The sequence below is a fragment of the Kogia breviceps genome, chromosome 10, assembly GCF_026419965.1.
Source record: "Kogia breviceps isolate mKogBre1 chromosome 10, mKogBre1 haplotype 1, whole genome shotgun sequence".
Lineage (NCBI taxonomy): Eukaryota > Metazoa > Chordata > Mammalia > Artiodactyla > Physeteridae > Kogia > Kogia breviceps.
Genome location: NC_081319.1, coordinates 47,135,624 through 47,162,011, shown reverse-complemented (window position 1 = coordinate 47,162,011; position 26,388 = coordinate 47,135,624). Strand labels below are relative to the sequence as shown.

At 40.5% G+C, this 26,388-nt stretch overlaps 1 protein-coding gene across 1 annotated transcript in view; it reads right to left on the bottom strand.

Moving 5' to 3' along the window:
* Positions 1–26,388, bottom strand: part of ABHD5 (abhydrolase domain containing 5, lysophosphatidic acid acyltransferase) — a 49,890-nt gene that overhangs the window by 5,166 nt on the left and 18,336 nt on the right. The window contains 4 exon segments of the mRNA XM_067005647.1: positions 218–329; positions 3,284–3,438; positions 12,066–12,438; positions 15,507–15,592. Coding sequence (XP_066861748.1) covers positions 218–329; positions 3,284–3,438; positions 12,066–12,438; positions 15,507–15,592 — 726 coding nt within the window.

Here is a 26,388-nt window from a genome sequence, read left to right as displayed (position 1 = left end):
TGTATGGCTTTTTAATCTCTCATCAGAATCCAGTACAATGTTTTACATAGTAGGTGCTCCATGAATAGATGAGTAAATTAAGAAGTGTTAGTCGTTTAACTACTTGTCCTTTTAAATTTAGTCATTTACATACTGATAAAAATCTCCTGGACTATTCATATATTTTCAAAAAATAAAAGTCTAAAACACAAACACAGTAAATTTAGATAAAACTTACCTCGGAGTCTGGACATTACAGTGGTAAATGTATTCTGTCACTGTATCATCTGCAAACATTGAAGAATACTTCCGTTTGAAATCAGGCCTTAAACGCTGTACTAGACTTAAACCTATTTAATAGAAAACAAACATTTTAAATTATATGTACTTTTAAATTATAATTTAATATATATACAAATATAGAACAGTTTAGTGTTTGCTTCTGTAATGAGCATTACAAGCTACATTACACATGTATTCAAATATATATTTGAAGTGGAAAAAAGCACAGATCCTAGAAACTTCTCTCAAGTTCCCTAAGGAAAGATTAAAATAAGAATAAAAGTCTGTCATATGTTGACTTACTAATATGCTTTAGGAGCTCAAAAACAGTTGCCTAAGACTTGTTTTTATAGGAAAATAAATTCTATTAAACAAGGGAGGTGAATAGGACAGCTCATACATAAAATTAACTTAATAATTTGCATTTCTTCCACAATTACAACACATTAGTATCTACATGAAGTGAATTGGTATATAAATATTTCTTGGGAAAATTAATTCAGAGTTTCTGCTAGGGACACTAGCAGAACTCCCCACTAAGGCCATCCACAGTGGCTCCCACGGTCCCACCCCTGAGGTGAGAGGCAGGGGCAAGGCCCCCAAAGGAAAGAGGATGAAGAGCAGGAACTTTTGTCTGGTTACTATTTTCCCTTCAGGGACCCAGGGACTGGCTGGTTTCCCTCTCTGCTATCACTGCCCAATACTCTAGCAAGATCTTACTTCTTCCCTGGCCCTGCCTTCCCATCTCTGAAGAAATTACACAGCTCCAACAAGAATTCTCATGATGCAGTGGACATTCTGCATCACCCTCACCACGATGTGCAAACAACAATGGGAGGCAGAGGACATGGCTTTTTTTTTTTTTTTTTTTTTTTTTTTTTTTTTGCGGGCCTCTCACTGTTGTGGCCTCTCCCATTGAGGAGCACAGGGCTCCGGACGCACAGGCTCAGCGGCCATGGCCCGCGGGCCCAGCCGCTCCGCGGCACGTGGGATCTTCCCGGACCGGGGCACGAACCCGTGTCCCCTGCATCGGCAGGCGGACTCTCAACCACTGCGCCACCAGGGAAGCCCGAGGACATGGCTTTAAAAGGCCCCTCCTAGGCATCCTCCCTCCACCATCATTATCTCCTAACTTCTTTTCATGCTTTACTTTTCCCATAATTGCTACCTGTGTAACTGTGATCAAGCAAAATCCACTTACATGTCAGGACTATACAGCTCTTAAGCAGCTCATCAAAGGAGGACCAGGCCCCTAAGAAGGTGTGGCTCTATTGGGGGGGGCGGTGAAAAGAGGCTACCTACACTAGTACTGAGGGCATGTAGCGTGGTCCCCCATACCCTCTTATCACTGCTGCAGTCCCGCTGCTTTCCCAAAGGGATGGCACTCAGGCAAGGGGGCAGGCAGGCCTGGACAGGGAGCAGCAGAACCTACAGTCGCCTATGCAGCAGGTATTGCCACACCCTCACCCACCTGCCATACCTCTATTCTTTTCTTGCTAAGAGAACCTGACTTTTGTGTATCATTTAGGCAGCAACGTGCCCAGGAAAGCAGCCCCTCACTCCAGCCCCTGGGAACAAATGATGATTGATCAGTCATAGAAATTTCTTCTTCTTTGCTGATGGAAGAACTAGGGGTGGGCAGAGACATAAGGAGAAGTCTGCTGGGGCTCCCAGAGAAGACCTCCTTCCCTGACAAAGAGCATCATGCTTTCCTTTCTTCTTGTTCAGAGAGCTTGTGAGATGATGCTTCCTGTCCTAGCAACCACTGAACAACTGTGAGGTAAAAGGTCAAGAGAATCACATACACAGACCCAAACCCTAACACCAAGGAGCTAGCTTTGGGAACAAATGCTAAAACCACCTGCTTCCAGACTGCTTGTTAAGGAAATAATAAAAGACCTTCTGGTTTAAACCGCTGAGGTCTTCAGTCACTTTCAGCCAAAAGCCCTCTTAACTGACGTAAGCTGTAAGAGGGAAAGGCAGAGGTCCAGACCATCACCATCTTTGACAACGAGGGAAGGAAATTCCCTTGGCTGTGAGGCTGAGACAGAAGAGCTGAGGGTCAAATAACTTAAATCAGAGACTAAACTCAAAATATGACCAGAAACACAAATCAGGAGTCCCCCAAATCTTTGTGGGAAAGGATGACTTTATCTTCTTAACACTCTGACATTACAGGGCAAGAAAGGAATCTGAGTGATGGTACCTGTGTTATCCCACGGTTGTCCGTCAGGTCAGGCTTTGTGACCTGCCAGCTGGACATCACTAACTGGCCAAAGGCTCCTCAACAGGCCCCTGGAGCTAGCAGATAAACTCCCATGCCTGGGGCTAGCAGGTAAACTTCCCCAAGACACTGCTTGCTTGGCTTTTTTCAGAATGTTCAAGGTCACCTAACTTCATCCTTAGCATTTCCCACCTCCTCTGCTTGCTAATAATCTGTAATGTTTACAATATAAAGACCCTTTTAAAAAATAAATTTATTTATTTTATTTTTGGCTGCGCTGGGTATTCATTGCTGTGCACAGGCTCTTCTCTAGTTGCGGTGAGTGGGGGCTACTCTTCATTGCGGTGTGTGGGCTTCTCATTGCAGTGGCTTCTCTTGTTGTGGAGCATGGGCTCTAGGCGTGCAGGCTTCAGTAGTTGTGGCACGCAGGCTCAGTAGTTGTGGCTCATGGGCTCTGGAGCACAGGCTCAGTAGTTGTGGAGCACGGGCTCAGTTGCTGTGGCATGTGGGATCTTTCTGGACCAGGGCTCGAACCTGTGTGCCCTGCATTGGCAGGCATATTCTTAACCGCTGCGCCACCAGGGAAGCCCTAAAGACTCCTTTTTAAGGAGAGGAGCCTGGCTTCATTCACCTTTATGCATGGACTGGTACTTTTTAGAGGAGGAGGAGAAAAAGTAAGGTTCAGTTTTTTTGTTTGTTTTTAAGATTTTAACTAACAATGGTGATCAGCAAATACTCCTCTATTGCTATGTATAAACATTTTGCTTTCCTAGGATACAGATACAAGTAAGCACTCACCAAAGGGTCCTGCAATCCTGAGGCTGGCTAAAGGGTTAAAGGGAGTCAATGCCGCTCCCAAGGCTCTGATCCAAATTGGAATTGGTCTCTCTTCATCAGCAAGGTCTGGTCGCTCAGGAAAACCCCAAGGCTCCACTAAAATGAGATGACTAACCCTGCTGGGGAAAGAAGAGACTTCAGATCATTTGGCAAATTCACCCTATAGGACTATAAAGAACTTACACGATTTATAAAGTAAAAATAGAATGAACTTCCTTCAAAAACCTTCCATTAAAGAAAAAACTAATGACTGAACAGTTTACGTCATGCTCTTATTATGCATAAACTGATGAGATTTGGTAGGATTTGAGAGTTGTTATGGTAGAAAGAGGGCTTCATTTTTAATCTATCTAAATGTGGATAGTAACGGATGTGTGAAAGGGTATATGATAACTGTGGTTATTCTTGAGAAATAAGAAAAGACAGCATCTGTTGTTGTTTAAGCTACACACTGGCAGACGGTATAGATCACTGACCATTCAGAAAAATCCAATGGTTCCATGTATCTCATGGTTGACACTGCAGAAATGACTGGAGATTAATATTACACTCATAAAATAGCTTCGGACACCAACAATAGTTATCTCCTATGAACCAAATCATTCTAAAAATTTATGAGGCATTAGCACTTTAGGTGGATTCAAAAGGACTTTGAATGAACGTTTGACAAACACGAAGATAATGTAACAATATGGGCTGAAATTATAACCCTAGTTTGGGAGTTCAGTTTGGTGAACAGGAACACATTTACCCTATGCATAACATCATGATATACTGGCATTAGATTCTGTTCCTAATCCTTTCCTAATTTTCTTCTTTACTTCAAAGAGAAAGAAAAGCTTCATTCCAAACTCATATAAAAATTGTTTCCTGTCACTAATAGTTTTAATTTTTCCATCTTAGGAAGCATCTTTCTGATGAGGGAAAACCAGAACCACGTCCTTGTGATTGTATCATGGTATAACACATCATAAAGATCTTCAACAAAACATAAATGTCCTGATACAAAACAATATTCAACTGTAGCCAACAGTCAACAAATGGCAGCAAATATCTCCCAAGGGTGAACCGACACTGATTCTGAAGTCCCTTTCCTAAGTCATAATTGAAATAGAAAGGTAAAAAAAACCAGAACATGGGAACAGACAGCTATTATTTTCCCAATATAAGAAGTTTTCTTATTTTTGTCAGTACAGATAAGGATGAGTTAGTAATGAATCCTTTGCTCTGACTGCATTTTCTCAAACAGAAAGCTTCAGAGCACAGACCCAGAGCACAGAGCTCCAAGGACCCTTGCAGAATACTCGGCACAATCTTTCATCTCATCAGATGAGAAGAAAGCTGAGATGTACTATGTGACTCACTCCAGAACCTAAAGCTAGTCAATGCAGAACTAGGGCTATGATCCTTATTTCCCAACCCCAGTGTACTAACAGATGCCAACAAGCCATGGGGCAGAAGGCTCTCTTTCCTAAGAATAGGCCAAGCAACATAAGATAAACATATTAGTAAAGGTAGAGCTTAACTCTTATCAACTCTAGGCCAATTCTAACACTACACTCTAAATTTCATAGCATCCAGAAGATTTCTAGAATGTAACTATGAATCTATGTGACGATATGTCAAATGTGAGATTTCCATATACTTAGAGTAACATCACTGCTTAAAAGTTTTATGAGACTACTTTCTAATAGTGTATGGAAATGGAGGTGAAAATGAATTTTTTTTAAAAAAAGTTATCGCTCATATTCTGACTGCCTCCTAAATTCCTATGACAGCCCACAGGGAGATCTGAGGGTCGGGGAGGGGGACACATGCCAGAGGTATGAGTGGAATTAATGAAACAGCCACATAGTTGAAAGCAGCAAAGATTCATTTTGGGGAAAGAGCTGGTATTATTCACTCCTGACTTACTTAAAGATAAAAACGAACTCCTTATTAAAACATACTCTACAGGAAAAGATGATTAAATTTTGTTACAGATTTGTTATGGGATTTTGCCCAGTCTGCTCAGGGCTCTTACTGACCTGCTAACCGAAGAAGAAGCAGGACAAAGGAAAGTTGAGGGAGGAAAGTCTCACCTATCTCTAGTTAACTGATAGTATTGTTTTTGCCTTAGTTTTGTCTTGCCTTGTTTAGTATGGATCTACGAGATTTTAACAAGTTACACAGAGTATATATACAGGAGCAGATAACCATTTTTTTTTTTTTTTTTAGAAATGGAGTAAATTGCCCCAACAGTTGTTTGATCCTCTGCCTTCAGCCTAGCACATGGTAGATGCTCAGTAAACATTTGGAATATTGTGCTTTTCCAGTTTCCTTTTTACCCTTATCTATAATGATGTACAAATTTTATCAAGTATAATCAGAGTAAGCATAGGAGTTAGTCCAGTCTGAATTTTTCTGGTCCCCTGGATGACATCAGAACATCACTGTTGTTTCTCATATTAATCTTGCAGGTCATTACTCATTAGTGGGTAGTAAAATCCACTTACAGAGTCAGAGCCAGTCTGTTTTTTAATAAAATTGTATAATTTGGAATAGAAAAATGTATCATATAATAAAACTTTTGTTTCAGACACACACATATAATCCTTACTGAGGGTTGTAGTCAAAAAATTTGGAAAACAATTTTTTAAAAGCTCTGCAACAACGTCTAAACTGTAGTTATATATCATTTGCCTCCACCTGTAAAAAACCTCAGAAAATAACTGTCGCTTATTTTTGGTTGTAAGGATTTTAAATGAGAGACCATGCAAAGCACTCAGGCTGGTGGCTATCAAATAACAAATACCCAGTAAATGCTAGCTAGTTATAGTAGCAAATACGGGAAGATTACTAGAGAATAATTCATTCCAGAAGCATGGGAAGACAGTGGCTGGGACCATGTAAGGAACGAGTAATTTAACTTATTTTATTCTTCAAAAAGCTTTATCACAGGCTTTGGCTCACACTCCTTATAATCCTGAACCAGACCAAGTTCCCAGGCTATCTTCTCACCTGCTTCTCTAGTAAGAAGATTATCTCCTCATTTGCTAGGTGTTATTTAGTTTTAATGTATATCCAAACTCATATACTCGACCCTCTAATATCCCATAGAGGATAGCCTGATGGGATTGTTAGTTCACATCTAGGCTTAAGGAATGGGTCTAGCCAGACAGCATGTGAGTCATCCTATCAGACATCTTTATCAAGAATCAGAGGCTAGGGACCTCACTGGTGGTGCGGTGGTTAAGAATCCACCTGCCAACGCAGGGGACACAGGTTCAAGCCCTGGTCCAGGAAGATTCCACATGCCACGGAGCAACTAAGCCTGTGCACCACAACTACTGAGTCTGCACTCTAGAGCCCGCGAGCCCCAACTACTGAGCTCGCATGCCACAACTACTGAAGCCCATGTGCCTAAAGCTCGTGCTCCACAACAAGAGAAGCCACTGCAATGAGAAGCCCATGCACTGCAATGAAGAGTAGCCCCCACTCTCCACAACTAGAGAAAGCCTGCACACAGTAACGAAGACCCAACACGGTGCCCCCCTCCCCTAAAATAAAGGAAGAGAAAAAAAAAAAAGAATCAGAGGCGAATGCAAACTACAGGAAAAACAAAGAACCAGCAAAGCAGGAACACAAGAAGAGCTCATCAGTTTAGAAACATAATGAAGCATTTTTCTCCAGGTTAGTCATTACAGTAGGTCTTGAGTTTGAAGATGGTGAGCAGATTACAGCCTACAGGGCAAAGAAGTAGGTAACACCTGCTCCAACATTCTGGGACAGCTGAGTCTAAATGCTAACAAGTCTATGGAAACCTGACTTTCACAAGACTTAAAGTCAGCAACCAGCCAGAAGTAATACAACAACAGGAATGACCAGACCCAGAACCAAAATGTACAAAGGAGTTTACAGGACCTACTAAGGAATGAGGAAAAGGACCAGAACGAACTCGAGTCAGTGCACAAATGAGGCATTCTCAAAAAGAAGTTAGCCCCAGATAGTTCCCATTGGTTCCAAGCCACAGAGGGGAGGATGGGGCACAGAACAATAAACTTAAATACCTCCAACTTCAGTCAAGTAGAACAGTCTTTCTTCTCAAGACGGGCTGATAAGAAATGCTCAGCCCAACTCCACATAGTCTGGAGACAAGAGATAGAGCCAGGCAAGGTCGAAAGCAAGATGATCTGAAAACCTTTTAGTGGAGAAGACCAGTTGTAACCTATACTGTTGTGACTTGGAATGGATCTCTTTGCTAAATACTTTCTAAGTTAATAGAATTTTTCATAGCATCCTTTTCCTTAGTTTATAACAAATATCTATAAAATACAGATAGTCTCTGTATGGGATCCTGAACAGCAGGGGCCAGAATGAAAAGGATAATTAAAAGGAAAAACTGAGTACACAGATCAAAGAAAGGAGATGGTATCTTTGGCTATTATTGCTGGTTTCCTCTATTCCCTTTGTTCCCCCCTTAAGGTGATCAGACACTGCTTGATGAAGAAGATTTTACAGAGTGGCAGCCCAAGACACCTCACACAGTGGTCCTGTTTAATTAATGCAGCACATTAATCTACAAGTAAAATTACAGACAACATCTCTAATTATCACACATCACGGTAAGAGAACGGAGATGAACTAAGGTCATTTTAGGGGAAGGAACATGAGGTTTGTGCCTCCATTTGGAGTTATCTATTCATCAGTTCATAAGTTCTCTGCCCACCAACCACACAGCCTTTCCTGAATGGCCCAGATGTCCCCTTAGAACAGGGCCTTTGCAATTTTTGTCCCTACTACCTAGAATGCTCTCCTACTACATGCCTTTGAGACCTCCGCCTCAGCTCAAATTATACTTCTTTAGGGTACCATAATGGACCTGAGACTGGGTCAGATATTCATCAAGATTTCTCACAGCTGTCATGCTACTCATGTGGTTGTGTCTTTTCCCCCAATGCACTATAGGCCTTACAAGCACACGAAGTCACTCAACATTATTTAAACAGAACCAACCTGTTTATTTCAATGGAGGACTCATCCAGGTACTTTTACATAAAGTATCACAATTGCTGAATACTCAGTTTTTAATCAATATCCAGAATCTGGGGAAAATATGGGATCACTGCCACAAGTTAGGCTATAGAACAACTTTTATGGACAGAAGTACTCTACTGCTCATAGAGATGAAGCACATAGGTTGACCTAAGGTACCAAAAATTAGAAAAAATTAGTTTTTATTTATTTTCTATTATTAGAATCCTTCCTGAACAAGTACATTAAACTAGGCATTTCCACACTTCTCCTCAAACTGTCCTATAAAAATAATCAAAGAATGAAAGAATGGGGCTGCCCATAAAAGATTAAGGGCAGAAATAGGTATGGATTGGGACATAAGTCCCAACAAGTAAAAAAAAGCGTTGTCTTTGTGGTTTTTTCCTCCATGCACAGAAACAATAGAAATTAAAGAGCTGTGGTTTTACTTAGGAGGAAAGGAAAGTACAGATTATATCTGTCATACCTGAGGAGGCAGAGAAAAAAATCATATTCTCAAAGTCCACTTGAGAAAAAAGAGAGAAAGAGAGATTAAGAAAAGATGCACAGTGAGTGAAGGAAATTAACTGAACCTCATTTGGTCTCTATTAGACCATTTTTTCCCCTCCTCTCACCCCACCCCCCACCAAAATCTTTCTGAAACTCAAAGATTTAATCTCATGACAGCATAATAAAAATGGTCCTTGTAGGGGAGGCTATGCATGTGTAGGAACAAGGATTACATGGGAAATCTCTGTACCTCCCTCTCAAAACAGCTCTAAAAAAAGTTTTTTAAAAAGGTACTTGGATCAAGTTAAAGTTGGATAAGTGACATTTAGAGTAGGTAGTTACTTACAGTACAAAACAGACCACTCCGCTGCACCAGAGAAAATATGTGTATGCCACCAAGCAGCTTTTCTGGCTCAGGTAAAACCTCTCAGATCACACAGATGGCGACCCTGACAACCACACGTCTGCTTAGTAGGAGAGCAACTTGAAGAAACAGCTGATGCTAAATCTCACTCACTATGAGGCTTGCTATAATTATGAACACTTACACTGGTAGCAATCAATTGTGTTTAACTACGTTTGGATCTGTGAGTCTGCTGAACTGTTCTATTAACCATAACATCTGATCTTCTATGGAAATCTAGATGAATTTGCTTTGTCAGGATCAAGCAGAAAAAGTTTCTGTAAGGTAATAAGTTAACACAAATGGGGACCATTACGGAGTAGTGAGGATGTCTGCAGCAAAGGAGATGATGTCTCTATAAGAACAGAGACATTCTTATTCATTGAACTCATTCTTCCCCGGTAAAAGAGAAGTACTCCAAGGAAAGCCATCCCGAAAAGCAACACAGGAAAAAGCTAGGGGGAAGGAGAACCCTAGAGGTTAACTGCTGCCTTCCTATACTGTGTGCTACACTGCGGCATCATCTGGTCTATACTTACTAATCATACAAAATATGTATATACGTAATGTATATGTTAGAAAAAGCATCCTCATGAATCTTTTCTCACACATACACACAAAATGATCCCAACTTTATTTCAACTGTAACTTGTTTTTATGAGACATACTAACTTAAAATGCAAAATAACTGGTCAAAAGGCATAAAACTGAAATCTTCCCTTGTTTACATTAACATGTTTGAAACCTACTTTTCTCCCACAAAGAAAATGGAAAAGTATAACATGACCATTCCCATCTCTTGATACATTTCTGCACAATGCAAAGAGAAAGCAGAAAAAAAAGAACATAAAATGGTAAAATGAAACATGAATTTAGTTTTCAATTCTCTTTCTCAGATTAATCTGTTCAAGAAATATTACTGGGCACTCACTATGTGCCAAGCAGAGTGTTATGTATGGACTTCATTCATGATTTGGGATATCTGAAAATCCAGAGAACCTCGTTATTTTGAAATTAACTTGTGTTTAATAATTCAATTTTTATGCAGTTAAAAATATAGGCTTGACTATCCAACATGTTCTGTAGAGTTTCACTCAATATTTGGTAGCAATCAGCCAATTTAAACATGCTAATTATTTCAAGCATTCTGTTATTTATCTATTGCTAATATTCAGTGGTGGTTCTTGGTCTTGACACAGTACTTTAGTTTTATTTCCAGTATTAGGCACAAACATTCAAAAATCATTTCTAAAATGTAGTCAGTCAACGCAGGGATCACTGGCTTTGTTTCATATACTTGTTCAGACCCCATTGTCATTCAAAATATGTTGCTATTCTCTTTTATAGGTGGTTTTAAAGTGGTCATTCCCTTTGGAATCACTGAAGCCCCTTAGTTCTTTAGAGCATTTCACAACTGTAAATGGAAAATCTCACCAACTGACCTAAACAGTAGATAGCCAAGAAGGGTCAGGATCCTAAGACTAGGGTTTCATTACCAGAGCTTAGCTCACTGAGTCCCATGTCACATCTCCAGGGAATAATACCACAAGACAGACAAAATAAACACCTGATATGAAACAAAGGAAACCCACCCCCACCACAAATAGCCCTGTTGCATTATACCAGAAGAGTAATCTTCTCTTTCTCTACAAATACAGCTAGTTGTTCATCACTGAGAGGAGGACTCAATAAAAGACAGTAATCCCTGAAAGCCAACCAGAAGAAGAAAATCTGGATTTCTTTTGAAAGCACAGGTCTGCCAGGTAACAGGACTATTTTACCGACTAGCACACATAGGACTATGAACTCTCCAGAAAAATCAAGTGTAAATGCTGAAGTTTAGACAAAGAATCTATAGAGAAAAAGTTGGCCATTCCAGAGGAAGATAACCTCAGGTACACAGGGCTGCAGCCTCACATGTCAAATTCTGTGTCAACAGTACACCTGGAGTTATGCAGTGGGGCAGCCTGACCCATGGGCTCTGAAAATGACCCTTATCCCATCCACAGACCTCAATGTCAAAGTCAGTCGCAATTCTGGATTATTTCCTTAGTCCAACGGAAAAATACACTGGCAACACAAAAACGCTGATCTTTTTGGTTTCTTTCCAAAAGATGAACGAAACAAAAATAAGCTTTGCTTCTATTTTCGGAGCACTCAAATGTGACCTCCCCCCCGATTAGCAACCTAAATAATAAGAAACAGCATAAGAAAATAAGGTAAAGAAAGGAAGAGATGTTACAAAGATTCTGAAGTAAACACTCATTAATTTAATGACTCAGAAAAAAATTCTATAGCAATAAAGTTTAGGGCATACTATAATAATTTTTAAAAAGCTAAAAGATATTCTATGCAGGTGTATTTTCTGTAGCTTAGAGATGAGGAAACTAAAATTTAGAGATTATGTGATTTGCTCTAAGCCATAAAGAAAGCACTAGCACCTATGTCTTCTAATTTCTAACCTCTGGTTTCCTATTGCAGCTTACTAAAACCTGGAAAAGTTTAGGAAAAGCCTGCTGGATCCATACGTCTAATGATAATAACAACACAACAGTTTTTACTCGTGGCTTAAACTGTGTACATTCTAAGTCTAACAGATAGAAAGTCCTTTCACAAGCCTCCTACCAATGTGTAGCATATGTAATAGGAAAACCTGACAACATTATTTCTGCTACTAAATTGGCCATCAGTTGTGGCTATTCAGTCTACAGGGTCCTTTAAGACAATGTCTCTTATAAGGTTCAGACACCAACAACCACCAAAGGGGGAAACTGGAAACCAGCACTTGGGTGCCTCTCTTTTGTCACCATCACTTACCTTGATGAGTACTTCAGTGAGTAAGCAGCAGCCAGGAACCCACCCAGGTTGTGGCCAAGCAAAATCATTTTGTCCAATCCTAAAGCACGTCTCCACTCTTCAATGGATTCCACAAACTGATTCTCTACTTCTTCTGCATCATTATCAAATCTGGGTCTGCTACTTCGTCCAAAGCCCAGCAGGTCAAAAGCATAGACAGGTCTATTGGTGCAAAGATCTCCAAAATTCAGTGCCCAGAGTCCAAGACCTCCTCCAAAACCATGGAGGAGGACAAGTGGAGTCTTATTTGAAATATTATGAGAAAGCTTCAGTGTCCATATTTTATTTCCATTAGATATACGAACAGGTCCTTTTTTGTATGTGCAGGGGACACCTAATGGAAACATAAAAGAGAAATTCTGCTTAGCGTCACTACTTCTGAGAAGGGGGGTATTCTCAGGGCAATCAGAAATTAATAATCTAGAAATCATCTGGTATTCATTTATATGAGTTTAACCTTTATTATATCAGTCCTAAAAAAAAGTGCACATTTTATTGAAGCAATTATTTTTTTCTTTAATTTTATTTATTTATTTGTTTGTTTACTTTCTGGCTGTGTTGGGTCTTTGTTGCTGAGCACGGGCTTTCTCTAGTTGCTGTGAGCGAGGGCTACTCTTCATTGTGGTGCACAGGCTTCTCATTGCAGTGGCTTCTCTTGCTGCAGAGCACGGGCTCTAGGTGAGCAGGCTTCAGTAGTTGTGACATGCAGGCTCAGTAGTTGTGGCTCACAGGCTCTAGGGTACAGGCTCAGTAGTTGTGGTGCACACACTTAGTTGCTCCGCAGCACGTGGGAGCTTCCCGGACCAGGACTCAAACCCATGTCCCCTGCACTGGCAGGCAGATTCCTAACCACTGCACCACCAGGGAAGTCCCAAAGCAAGTATTTCTTAATTACCATATTTTACATCTTGGTGGTAAAAGCTACCTCAGACAAGTCTCAAGCAACTGTGGCCTAGGTTTTCTGGCAAGTCATGTTAGCTCTTTGGACTTATTTCCATATCTATCAGTTGAAGGTACTGGAGTGGAACTTCGTGGCTGCTGAATCCATTATTTTAAAGTCTCTAGTTTTACAGACAATAGAATACTACCTTGTATGTGTAGAACACTTGAGGATTAAGCATTGAACATTGAACTCAGACTCAAAAGAAACATTTTTTTCCGATAAACATGTATTAAACACATAACTGAAATCTTAAGTCATCATAACGTTTAGTAGAAAAAGATGGCAGGAACTCCTCAGCATGAGGTGCCAGGTAGTCTGAGTTTGTATCCAACAACAATCTCTCTAGAGAAAGCAAATAATCACAGCTTTGTAGATAAAAAATCTTTCTTGCCCTCAAAGCTACAGGACTAAATACTTTAAATCTCCCCCAAAACTGACTAAAGATGAAACTAATTTGAAATTCTTTTACATTAAATTATCAACTGCATAGCTACACTTTAGATATATCTTAATTATTTGTGCATATACATCTGCAGTGGACAAACATGGAGAACCGGGAGTTTCTGCCCTTTAACCAAATAATCTTTAGTTTTGTACCCACATAGTGGCAGAAGGGGAAACCCAGCATTTGTTCAGAATATTAACGGGGCCCAGAGTGAGTGGAAATGACACCAGTTTAGAAAAGGAGGTGATCTGGTACTAGTGCCAAGCCAAACCACATTCTGAACATAGATGTCTGCGTATTCCCATAAAGACCATCTGTGACCTCTATGAGAGAGCTCACCCCACTGTATTAGTTGCTTGCTTCCATGTCTGATATTAAGGCAGGGGCCAATTCTCATTCCTATTTGCATCCCTAGAACCCAGCAGTAGGAAATCAGTATGTTTGTTAAATACATGAATTGAGTATCTAGCACCCTTTTTTAAATCTCTTGACAAGAATTTTTTCTTTTAGTAAATCACAATGACAACTTTGCCAGCTTTGTAGAGAACAAGATTACCCAACCATACAGAGTAGAAATCCGATTTCATGTTAAAAATCCAAATAAGATGGCTAATTGTCCCCTTCTTTGGATATATTCCGTTATGGTCACTTACTCCTGAATCATTTAAATGAACAAACAAAATTCATTTGTGGCAGAGAGTATGAAAAACAGGTGTGGACAAGTATATGCACAAATATACATAATAATCATGTATGTGCACTGTACCACTTAAGCTCTTCCTCTAAACAAAATTGCACAGTAAACACCATTACTTGAAAGTATACCCACAGATATCCGGGAACACTTTGACAGTACAAGTGTGGGTAAATTTCAGTGCTCCCAAGAAGGAAAAAGATAAAGGTTTCCACAGTATTATAAATGTAGACATAAAGAATTCTAGAATACTAGACTAAGGATTACCCCACCCACTCCTCTTATGGGCAAAAACTAGGAAGGTGAGAAAAGGAACTTGCCCAAGACCCTGTAACCCCTGGACTGCAGCCCTGGGCCTACAACAGGTTACCTGGATGTAGTCCAGTATGTGTTCTACTAGACAAGGCTACTTGCTCTGCGACATCTACAGCCTGCTCTCAGAGCAGTCTGCGGACCTCTGGTGAGCCAGAGAACCTTTCAGGAGGTCTCACAAGGTCAAAACTATTTTCATAACAATCTAAGACTTTATTTGCCTTTTTCACTCTCATTCTTTGATGGGTATACAGTGGAGTTTTCCAGAGGTCACATGATAAGTGATTACCAACAGTCTGAATGCAGAAGCAGATGTGAGAATCCAGCTGCCTTACGTTAAGCCAGATATTATAGAGAGGTGTAAACTTGTAAACAATGTTACTCTTTTCACTACATTTGTTTAGAAAGCAGTTATTTTTAGAAAACATGTTATTTATTTTAACCTGAAATGGGTTTATTACTATTGTTTTAAAATAAATTAATAAGTTGCCATATTTAAAATTATTCAGTTTTAATTTTTAATACAGTAAATATTGATAGCTATAACCTCTAAACAAAGTTCCCTGGGGTACTTCCAAATTTAAGAGTATAAAAGGGGGCTTCCCTGGTGGCGCAGTGGTTGGGGGTCCGCCTGCCAATGCAGGGGACACGGGTTCGTGCCCTGGTCCGGGAAGATCCCACGTGCCGTGGAGCAACTAAGCCCGTGAGCCATGGCCGCTAGGCCTGCGTGTCCGGAGCCTGTGCTCCGCAACGGGAGAGGCCACAACAGTGAGAGGCCCGCATACCGCAAAAAAAAAAAGAGTATAAAAGGGACTCAAGTCCAAAAAGTTTGACAACCCTTGCCTTCCTCCCACATTTATGCACTTACTGATGACATGTAAAAGGAAAAGAAGTTCTTTTGCCAACAACTAACACACCACAGAATCTGATCTTCAGTTTCAAGGCGATGCTTTATATTGAACCTATTTTAGTAAATGGCTCAGTTAACTTATAAGAAGAAAACCTTACATTTTAAAATTTTCTCTTCAGCTTCTTTAAGGTGTGATGTTGACGTAGGGCACCATGTGGGAAGCCAACCAGTTAGCCATCCTGACCTGGAGCATCAAAAACAAAATACAAATAAGTGAGTTAATGCTCTTCTCAACTCCCAACTGTTACTTACATAGGGAGAAGAAAAGCAGAATAGAAAGTTTACTGTCTGTGTGATGAGGAAGCTACCTGTATGTGACAAATTCAACTAATAGGTACAAAGCATTGTGATAAAGTACTGGGATACAGATACCTTCAACCTGAGAACCTACAAGTAGATCTCCAAGTCCATCTTACCTTCATGGATAGTCAGATTCTACATAATCAAGAAGAGAAAAAGGCATTCCCCCACCCCAGTGCAAGACAGTTTCTTATCAGGGTGGAAGTACAAAAAAGTTAAAGACCATGAGTACGATCATTTCAATGGCAGGTTCACAGCAAGTACAAAATATACCTACTATGAGGGCTGAGAGAAGAGACGTCTCATTAAAATATGAGATTTTTTTTTAAAGCTTCAAATCTCATGGTTAAGTACAGAACATACACCTAATACAAATGCAGAGGACGGGCCCATGTCCAATCTACCTAGCATGAACCCGTAAACTTTTAAAAGCTTTCGATTCCAGCAAACAGTAGATGATAAGAAGGCCCCAGGCATCTGGCAGAAGACAGCGAAACAAAGAGAACAAGGAAGTAGGCCTTGCGCAAGAGGAGACAAAAGGCATGGGGAGGCTGGAACTGACACACTTTGCTGGTAGCCAACCAAGGAGAGGGTGAGCCTTCAACTCCTGGTCTAGCAGCAGACTCCAAGCATGTCCTAACGATCTGAGATAATGCAGGGCATTAGCAGTCATCTGACAGTTAGCAAGCGCTCAGCATATGGCCAGTATCACTTAAAGTGAGAACTTTCTCGTCAAAGAGAAAATGAATTTATGAAGAAGAGAAACCAACTACTGCAGATTCCAGATGAGAGGTAAGAGCCAGAACGAAGGCTTTGGCAACAGGGATGGAGACAAGAAGATGAGGAATATTTAAGAATAAAACAGACTAAGGGTACAAACTTACAACTAGAAGATGAGTAAGTTCTGGAGATCTAATGCACGGCATAGTGATTATAGTCAACAATACTGTATTGTAGACTTCAAAATTGCTAAGAGACTAGATCTTAAATGTTCTCACTTCAAAAAAAAAAAGATAATTATGTGAAGTGGTAGAGGTGTTAGCTAAAGCTATGGGAGGAATCATATTGCAATACATAACCGTATAAATCAACACATTGTACACCTTGAACAAGTATATCTCAATTTAAAAAATAAATAGGGCTTCCCTGGTGGCACAGTGGTTGAGAGTCCGCTTGCCGATGCAGGGGACACGGGTTTGTGCCCTGGTCTGGGAAGATCCCACATGCTGCGGAGCGGCTAGGCCCGTGAGCCATGGCTGCTGAGCCTGTGCGTCTGGAGCCTGTGCTCCGCAACAGGAGAGGCCACAACAGTGAGAGGCCCGCATACCGCAAAAAAAAAAGAATAAATAAATAAATAAAGCAAAGAAAAATCTAATGGAATAGGTGACTCAACAACTGTAATACATGATAGAATTAATTCACTCTGCAGTTATTTATCAAGCACTTACTATATTTGAGGAACTATTCTACTCACTTGGGACATATCAGTTACCAAACAGAGGTAAGAGTGATTAATTCTCCCTAAAGGGATCAGAGTTGCTTTTGGACTGGATTTTCACGGATAAACAGGATACTTCAAAAGTGAGAGTGGGACCTCCCTGGTGGTCTAGTGCCTAAGAGTCTATGCTCCCAATGCAGGGGGCCCGGGTTCAATATCTGGTCAGGGAACTAGATCCCACATGACGCAACTAAGAGTTCACACGCCACAACTAAAGATCTCGCGTGCCGCAACTAAGACCCGATGGAGCCAGAGCTGGAGTGGTGGTTCAGGCATTCCCAGGGAAGGAAAGGGAGGGAGCACATGGACAGAAAGAAGTATATTGGGCATGAGCACATGCACAGAAAGAAGTATATCATGCGTGTTGTGAGGTAACAAGGGCACTGTTTCCAATAGCTGCTCTAACCAATCACCACAAATTTGGTGGCTTCAAGCAACAGAAATTTATTCTATCACAGTTCTGGAGACCTGAAGTCTGAAATCAGCATCACTGGGCTCAAACCCAGGTGTCCGCAGGGCCACACTCCAATTAGAGGCTCTAAGGGAAAACCCTTTCCTAGTCTCTTCTGGGTCTGGTGTCTGCTGGTATTCCTCACCCTGTGGCAGCATCACTACAGTTTGTCTGTGTCCCTTACCACAGTGCCTTCCCTCTTCTCCATACAACATGTAGAAACCTTCAATAAACAGTAGTTGATATCATACTGATGACAACAATAACAATGATTCACTAATACTTATGAGGCATAAAATAGGAGTTTTATATAAGGTTCAGAGGGAGTTCAAAGATAAGAATTGACAAAGAATTGTCATTTTGCATCACTCCTTGCCTCGAAGGTAAGGCTACTTCTAGTTGACCTACAATGGGAAACTCAGCCTTTCTCCAGCCTTTTACTTGACACTCTAATATCATTTTTGTTATTTCTTATTCTCTACCCTCTAGACACACAACATTCTCTGTCCTCTTGCTTCCTGGCCCTGAATACCCTTGGAATATGCCTCTCCGTTCTTTGCATTGTTCATTATACTTCTTACCAACCTCAGATTAGATTCCATTTCCCCTTTGCCCACATACCCAAAGAGAATTAGATCAAGGTGACACAATGGCACCCTGTACTCGAGCTCTATTTTCTTAATTCTCAAGGTGTGTCATCAAGTTCATATTTACTCATCAGTATCCTCACCTAACTATAAGATCCTTGAAGGTAAGGACTCACTGCATTCTCGGTTTCTATACCAATACCTACCATATTAATATACATTCATGCTATGAGTGAATAAAGTTATTGCTTCAACCAAAGTGTACTGGTTGCAATGAATTACAAGTAGATGGTAGTGAAGCTCTCCACCTTAACATACAATTGGATTACAGAGATGTATGCATATATGTCAAAATTTAACAAATGAATACATAAAACTTAAGCGTTTCATCAAAATAAAATTTTATACCAAAAAAAAAAAAAGGTAAAACAGTCTGGATTTGATAATTGGTTATAAAGAAGGTATAATAGAAGATTCCCAGGCTTCTGTCTGAGGTGCCACTAATAATGACAGAACACATGAGTAAGAATAGCTGTGAATAGAGAAATGTGCTAAGTTTTGAATGGGTTGATACAGCATCTACCTTTTCTAAACTCTGTAGGCTCATCCTACTGCATTTCCCTTCCCTGTAGAATTTCTCTGGGCATAATGTATAACAGGCACTCAATAAATAATGTTTGCTGAATGATAAGTCACTCACAATCCAAGGTACTCTCAGTCCAAGCTACACCCATTTCATAGATGTGAACACTGAGGTTCAGAAATGTTAAGCACCAGGCCCAAGAGTATTCAGCTAGTAAGTGACATAAGCAGAGATGTGACCTGAATTCTGAGTGACTTCAAAACACTTTTTTTCTCAGGTGACTACCTTCCTTAAAATGTCTGAGTTGTCATTACCTACAGAATAAAATCACATTCCTTAAATCTGCACAGAAGATGCTTTACAATCCATCCACAGGTTACTTAGCCCCATGTTGTCTTTTCACATTGTACTTTTTCAATACCTCATAACTCTCAAAATTTCATGTAATTTTATGCCTCTATGGCTTCTCCCTCTGCCCAGAATACCTTGTCTTTTCTGAGACACTGTCCCTGATCCTGATGCCAAGAGCACAGGTGATTAGTCAGTCCTCTGGCCCTTGTTACAGGTATAGTTACTATTGCTATGGTTACTTGTCTACTATTTATCTGCCCTACTGCACTCTGAGCACAATGAATACTAAACCCACGTTAAGTCATTCTTATATAGCCAGTGCCAAACACACTACCTGGCTTGTGGCCATTTGAGTGCCTGGTAACTGTGTGTGTGAAATGAAGGCCTTGGTCAAAAGAAATACAAGAATCAGATGGAGGAAGGCAAATGAGGTTCATTTCTATAGGCAGAGAGCACTTACAGTTCCACTAGTTCTATATTAGGCAACAGGATATGGGCAAGATGCGGGCCTGAAACCCCCCCAAAACAAAACAAATGTCAATGCAAAAAGATCAGTCAAGAAAAGGGTAATCAACAGAATGAACAATTTAGGAAGGTGATGAGAAGCACTGTAACTCAAACTTTTTCTCATATATATAAATGTTTCCTTTTTGTCTGCTAGTCACCTTTCTCCTTGTCTCTTTATCTTCAGATATAAAAACTTCCTAGTAAGGTCCATAAGTAAGTAGGTATATATGTATGTATGCAGGTACACACACACATACACAAACACAGGATTAAAGGACAGGACTATAAGCAGATGTATTTGGTCAGGTTTTCATGGCATGTGGGTTATACTGTGGAGATATTATGTGAAAAAAAGAATGTTGGGGTTCCAGTTCAAGATGGAAGATCCTGATCTCACCTCCTCCACACTCACACTGAAATCTATAGCTACATATACAACACTTTCCTCTGACAATAACCTAAAAACTGGCAGAGAAAGGCCCTCCACATCACCCAAACCAGAGAGAAACCACATCAAACCAGTGGGAAAGGCTGAGATACAATCTCACCATAAAACCCACCCTGATGCAGCGACCCACAGTCGCTTTGGGACACTGGCTTTGGCACATCCTCAACTACTGGGAACCAGTAAAAATAAAATAAGCTTCTTGGACAATCACAAAGGTCTGAGAGATAACTAAGAGCTAGGGTAGGGTTAAACAATAAGGTTTATCTCCTATGGTCAACCCTTTAAGACTGGGAGAAGTGGTTGTTTTTCATCTATTGCATAGAAACCAACAGAGAATCAAGCAAAATGAAGAAACAGAGGAATGTGTTCCAAACAAAAGAACATGATAAAACCTCAGGAAAAAAAAAACACTAATGAAACAAAGATAAGTAATTTACCTAATAAAGAGTTCAAAGTAATGGTCATAAACATGCTCACTGAACTTTGGAGAATAAACACGGTGAGAATTTTGACAAAGAGACAGAAAATACAAGAGAGTTCCACACAGAAATCACAGAACTGAAAAACATGAACTAAAAAATACACTAGATGTGGGAATTCCCTGGCAGTTCAGTGGTTAGGACTTGGCACTCTCACTGCAGGGGCCCGGGTTCAATCCCTGTGCAGGGAACTAAGATCCCAAAAGCCACACAGTGTAGCCAAACAAACAAACAAAACAAAACACTAGATGAGTTCAACATCAGACTAGATAGAGCAGAAAAAAAGGATCAATGAACCCAAGACAGGGCAGAGGAACTCACCCAAACAGAGCAGCAAAAAGAAAAAAGAATGAAAAAATAAAATAAAGATACCATAAGGGACTTATAAGAAAACATCAAGCTGAGTAATATTCACACTTTAGGAGTCCCAGAAAAAGAAAAGAGAGAGAAAAGGGCAGAAAACTTATTTTAAGAAACAAGGGCTGAAAACTTACCTAACCTGGGAAAAGAAAAAGACATCCAGATCCAGGGAGCCCAGAGAGCTCCAAAAAAGATGAACCTAAAGAGACCCACACTAAGACACATTATAATTAAAATGCCAAAAGTTAAAAACAAGGAGAGAATCTTAAAAGCAGAAAAAGAAAAAGAATTTTTTATACATAAGGTCCCTTGGTTGATTTTTCAGCAGAAACTGCAGGACAGAGGGGAGTGGCATGATATATTCAAAGTCATGAAAGAAAAAAATTTCGAACCAATAACTCTAACCAGCAAAGTTATTCAGAACTAAATAAGAGGTAGAGTCTTCCATACAAGCAAAAGCTAAAGGAGTTGATCACTACTAAACCAGTCTTACAAGAAATGTTAAAGGGATTTCTTTAAGCTAAAAAAAATAGCACTAATTACTAACCAGAAAACATATGAAAGTATAAATCTCACTGGTAAAGGAAAATATACATAAAGGTAGTGCATTAACCACTACTAAAACCAGTATGAAGATTAAAACACAAGCGACTTCCCTCGTGGCTCAGTGGTTAAGAATCCACCTGCCAGTGCAGGCAGGGGACACAGGTTTGAGCTTTGGTCTGGGAAGATCCCAAATGCCACAGAGCAAATAAGCCCATGCATCACATCTACTGAGCCTGCATTCTACAACCCGTGAGCCAAAACTACTGAGACTACGTGCCACAACTACTGAAGCCTGGACATCTACAGCCCGATGTTCTACAACGAGAGAAGCCACCGCAACAAGAAGCCCATGCACCGCAGTGAAAAGCCCACACACCACAATGAAGAGTAGCCCCCACTCGCCGCGACTAGAGAAAGCCCACATGCAGCAACACTCAACACAGCCAAAAATAAATTTTTAAAAAACCAATACATAAATTTATTTAAAAAAAAGATTAAAAGGCAAACGTAGCTAAATCAAGTAAACAACCTAACTTTATACCTCAAGAAAAATCTCAAATAAACAACATAACTGTACACCTCAAGGAACTAGAAAGGAAGAAACAAGGCCCAAAGTTAGTAGAAAGAAGGAAATAACAAAGAGAAAAAATAAATGAAATAGAGACTAAAACGACAATAGAAAAGATGAGTGAAACCAAGATCTGGTTCTTTGAAAAGATAAAATTGACAAACCTTTAGCTAGACTCACTCAAAATCAAAAATTAAAAAGGAAGCATTACAACTGACAGCAAAGAAATACAAAGAATAATAAGAGAGCTACTACGAAAAATTATATGCCAACAAATTGGACAACTGAGAAGAAACGGATAAATTCCTAGAAACATATGACCTTCCAAGACTAAACCATAAAGAAACAGAAAATTTGAACAGAATGATTACTAGTAAAGAGATTGAATCAGTAATTTTAAAACTCCCTACAAAGTAAGAGACCAGACAACTTCACTGGTGAATTCTACCAAACATTCAAAGAAGAATTAATACCAATCCCTCTCAAACTACGCCAAATAACAGAAAAGGAGTGACACTTCCAAACTCATTTTACAAGGCCAGCATTTCTCAATACCAAAATAGACAAGGACACCACACAAAAAAGAAAATTACAGGTCAATATCATTGATGAACATAGATGCAAAAATCCTCAACAAAATATAAGCCAACTGGATTCAACAATACGTATATTAAAAGGATCACATACCATGATCAAATGGAGTTTATTCCAAAGATACAAGAATGGTTCAACAATCGCAAATCAATGTGATATACCACATGAATAAAATGAAGGCTAAAAATCATATGATCAGGGCTTCCCTGGTGGCACAGTGGTTGGGAGTTCGCCTGCCGATGCAGGGGACACGGGTTCGTGCCCCGGTCTGGGAAGATCCCACATGCTGTGGAGTGGCTGGGCCCGTGAGCCATGGCCGCTGAGCCTGCGCATCCAGAGCCTGTGCTCCGCAACGGGAGAGGCCACAACAGTGAGAGGCCCGTGTGCTATAAAAAAAAAAAAAAAAAAAAGTCTGGACCTGCTGAAGAGGAAGGAGACCATTGTTTTGGGGGTGCACGAGGAGATGGGATTCCTTCCCCGTGTGCCCACAGAAGGCAGAGTACCACCTAAATGAGCTCCTGAGATGGGTGCCAGCCACAGCTATCAGGTCGGATCACAGATACGGGCATGAAACACTAATGCTGCTGCTGCCACCCAAAAATCCTGTGTGCCAGCACAGGTCACTACCCACACAACCCAGGGAGCCTGTGCAGCACGCCACTGCCAGGGTCCTGAGATCCAGGGACAACCTCCCCAGGAGAACACACAGTGCGCCTCAGGCTGTTGCAATGTCATGCTAGCCTCTGCTGCCACAGGCTTGCCCCACATTCCAATTATGACTACTGTACCCCTCCCTCTCCCTGATCTGAGTGAGCAAGAGAGCCCTAATCAGCCACTACTTTAACCCCCTCCAGTCTGGGAAGGGAACAGATACCTGAGGGCAACCTACACACAGAGGCAGGGCTAAAACCAAAGCTGACCCCAGAAGCTGACCAAAAAAAGAAGAGAAAGGGAAATTTCTCCGTGCAGCCTCAGGGTCAGCAGATAAAACCCCACAATCAACTTGATGAACCCTGCATCTGTGGAATACCTGAATAGAAAACAAATATTCCCAAAACTGAGGCGGTGGACTTTGGGAGCAACTATAGACTTGGGGTTTGCTTTCTGCAACTGATTTGTTTCTGACTTTTATGTTTCTCTTGGTTTAAGTTTTAGGGCTTGTTATCGTTGGTGAATTTGTTTATTGGTTTGGTTGCTCTCTCTTATTTTTTTATTTTACTATTTATTTTCTTTATTTTTTATTTTTTTTCTTCTGAGCTGTGTGGCTGGCAGGGTCTTGGTGCTTCGGCCGGATGTCAGGCATTAGCCTCCAAGGTGGGAAAGCTGAGTCCAGAAGACCACCAGAGACCTCCCAGCGCCACATAATATCAATCAGCGAGAGCTCTCCCAGAGACACTGTCTCAACGCTAAGACCCAGCTCCACCCAATGGCCAGCAAGCTCCAGTGCTGGACACCCCATGCAAAACAACTAGCAAAACAGAAACACAACACCACACATTAGCAGAGAGGCTGCCTAAAGTCATACGAAGTTCACAGACACCCCCAAACACACCACCGGACGTGGCCCTGCCCACGAGAAAGACAAGATCCAGCCCCACCCACCAAAACACAGGCACCAGTCCCCTTTCCCAGGAAGCCTACACAAGCCACTGAACCAACTTCACCCACTGCGAACAGACACCAAAAACAATGGGAACTATGAACCTGTAGGCTGTGAAAAGGAGGCCCCAAACACAGTAAGTTAAACAAAATGAGAAGAAAAAGAAATATGCAGCAGATGAAGGAGCAGGGTAAAAACCCACCAGACCAAACAAATGAAGAGGAAATAAGCAGTCTACCTGAAAAAGAATTCAGAAAAATGATAGTAAAGATGATCCAACATCTTGGAAAGAAAATGGAGCAAATACAAGAAACGTTTAACAAGGACCTAGAGAACTAAACAGCAAACAAACAATGATGAACAACACAATAAACGAAATTAAGAATTCTCTAGAAGGAATCAACAGCAGAATACCTGAGGCAGAAAACAGAGAAGTGACCTGGAAGATAAAATAGTGGAAATAACTGCCACAGAGCAGAATAAAGAAAAAGGAATGAAAATAATTGAGGACAGTCATAGAGACCTCTAGGACAACATTAAACACACCAACATTCAAATTATAGGGGTTGCAGAAGAAGAAGAGAAAAAGAAAGGGCCTGGGAAAATATTTGATGAGATTACAGTTGAAAACCTCCCTAACGTGGGAAAGGAAATAGTCAATCAAGCCCAGGAAGCACAGAGAGTCCCAATACAGGATAAATCCAAGGAGAAACATGCCAAGACACATATTAAGCAATCTATCAAAAAGTAAACACAAAGAAAAAATATTAAAAGCAGCAACGGAAAAGGAACAAATAACATACAAGGGAATCCCCATAAGGTTATCAGCTGATCTTTCAGCAGAAACTCTGCAAGCCAGAAAGGAGTGGCAGGACATATTTAAAGTGATGAAAGGGGAAAACCTACAATCAAGATTACTCTACCCAGCACAGATCTCATTCAGATTCGATGGAGAAATCAAAACCTTTACAGACAAGCAAAAGTTATGGTAATTCAGCACCACCAAACCAGCTTTATAACAAATATTAAATGAACATCTCTAGGCAGGAAACACAAGAAGGAAAAGACCTACAAAAACAAGCCCAAACCAATTAAGAAAATGGTAACAGGAACATACATATCAATAATGACCTTAAATGTAAATGGACTAAATGCTCCAACCAAAAGACACAGACTGGGGCTTCCCTGGTGGCGCAGTGGTTGAGAATCCGCCACTGATGCAGGGGATGCGGGTTCGTGCCCCGGTCCGGGAAGATCCCACATGCCGCGAAGCGGCTGGGCCCGTGAGCCATGGCCGCTGAGCCTGCGCGTCCGGAGCCTGTGCTCCGCAACGGGAGAGGCCATAACAGTCAGAGGCCCGCGTACCATAAAAAACAAAACAAAACAAAACAAAAGACACAGACTGGCTGAATGGATACAAAAACAAGACCCGTATATATGATGTCTACAAGAAACCCACTTCAGACCTAGGGACACATACACACTTAAAGCAAGGGGATGGAGAAAGATACTCCATGCAAATGGAAATCAGAAGAAAGCTGGCGTAGCAATTCTCATATCAGACAAAACAGACTTTAAAATAAAGACTATTACAAGAGACAAAGAAGAACACTACGTAATGATCAAGGGGTTAATCCAAGAAGAAGATATAACAATTATAAATATTTATGCACCCAAGATAGGAGCACCTCAATACATAAGGCAAATGCTAACAGCCATAAAAGGGGAAATCAACTTTAACACCCCACTTCCACCAAACGACAAATCATCCAAAATGAAAATAGACAAACACAAGCTTCAAATGACACATTAGACCAGATGGACTTAATTGGTATTTATAGGACATTCCACCCTAAAACAATAAAATACACTTTCTTCTCAAGTGCTCATGAAACATTCTCCAGGATAGATCATATGTTGGGTCACAAATCAAGCCTTGGTAAATTTAAGAAAACTGAAATCGTATCAAGTATATTTTCTGACCACAATGCTATGAGACTAGATATTATAGGAAAAAAACTGTAAAAAATAAAAACACATGGAGGTTAAATAATACGTTACTAAATAACCAAGAGATCACTGAAGAAATCAGAGAAAATCAAAAAATA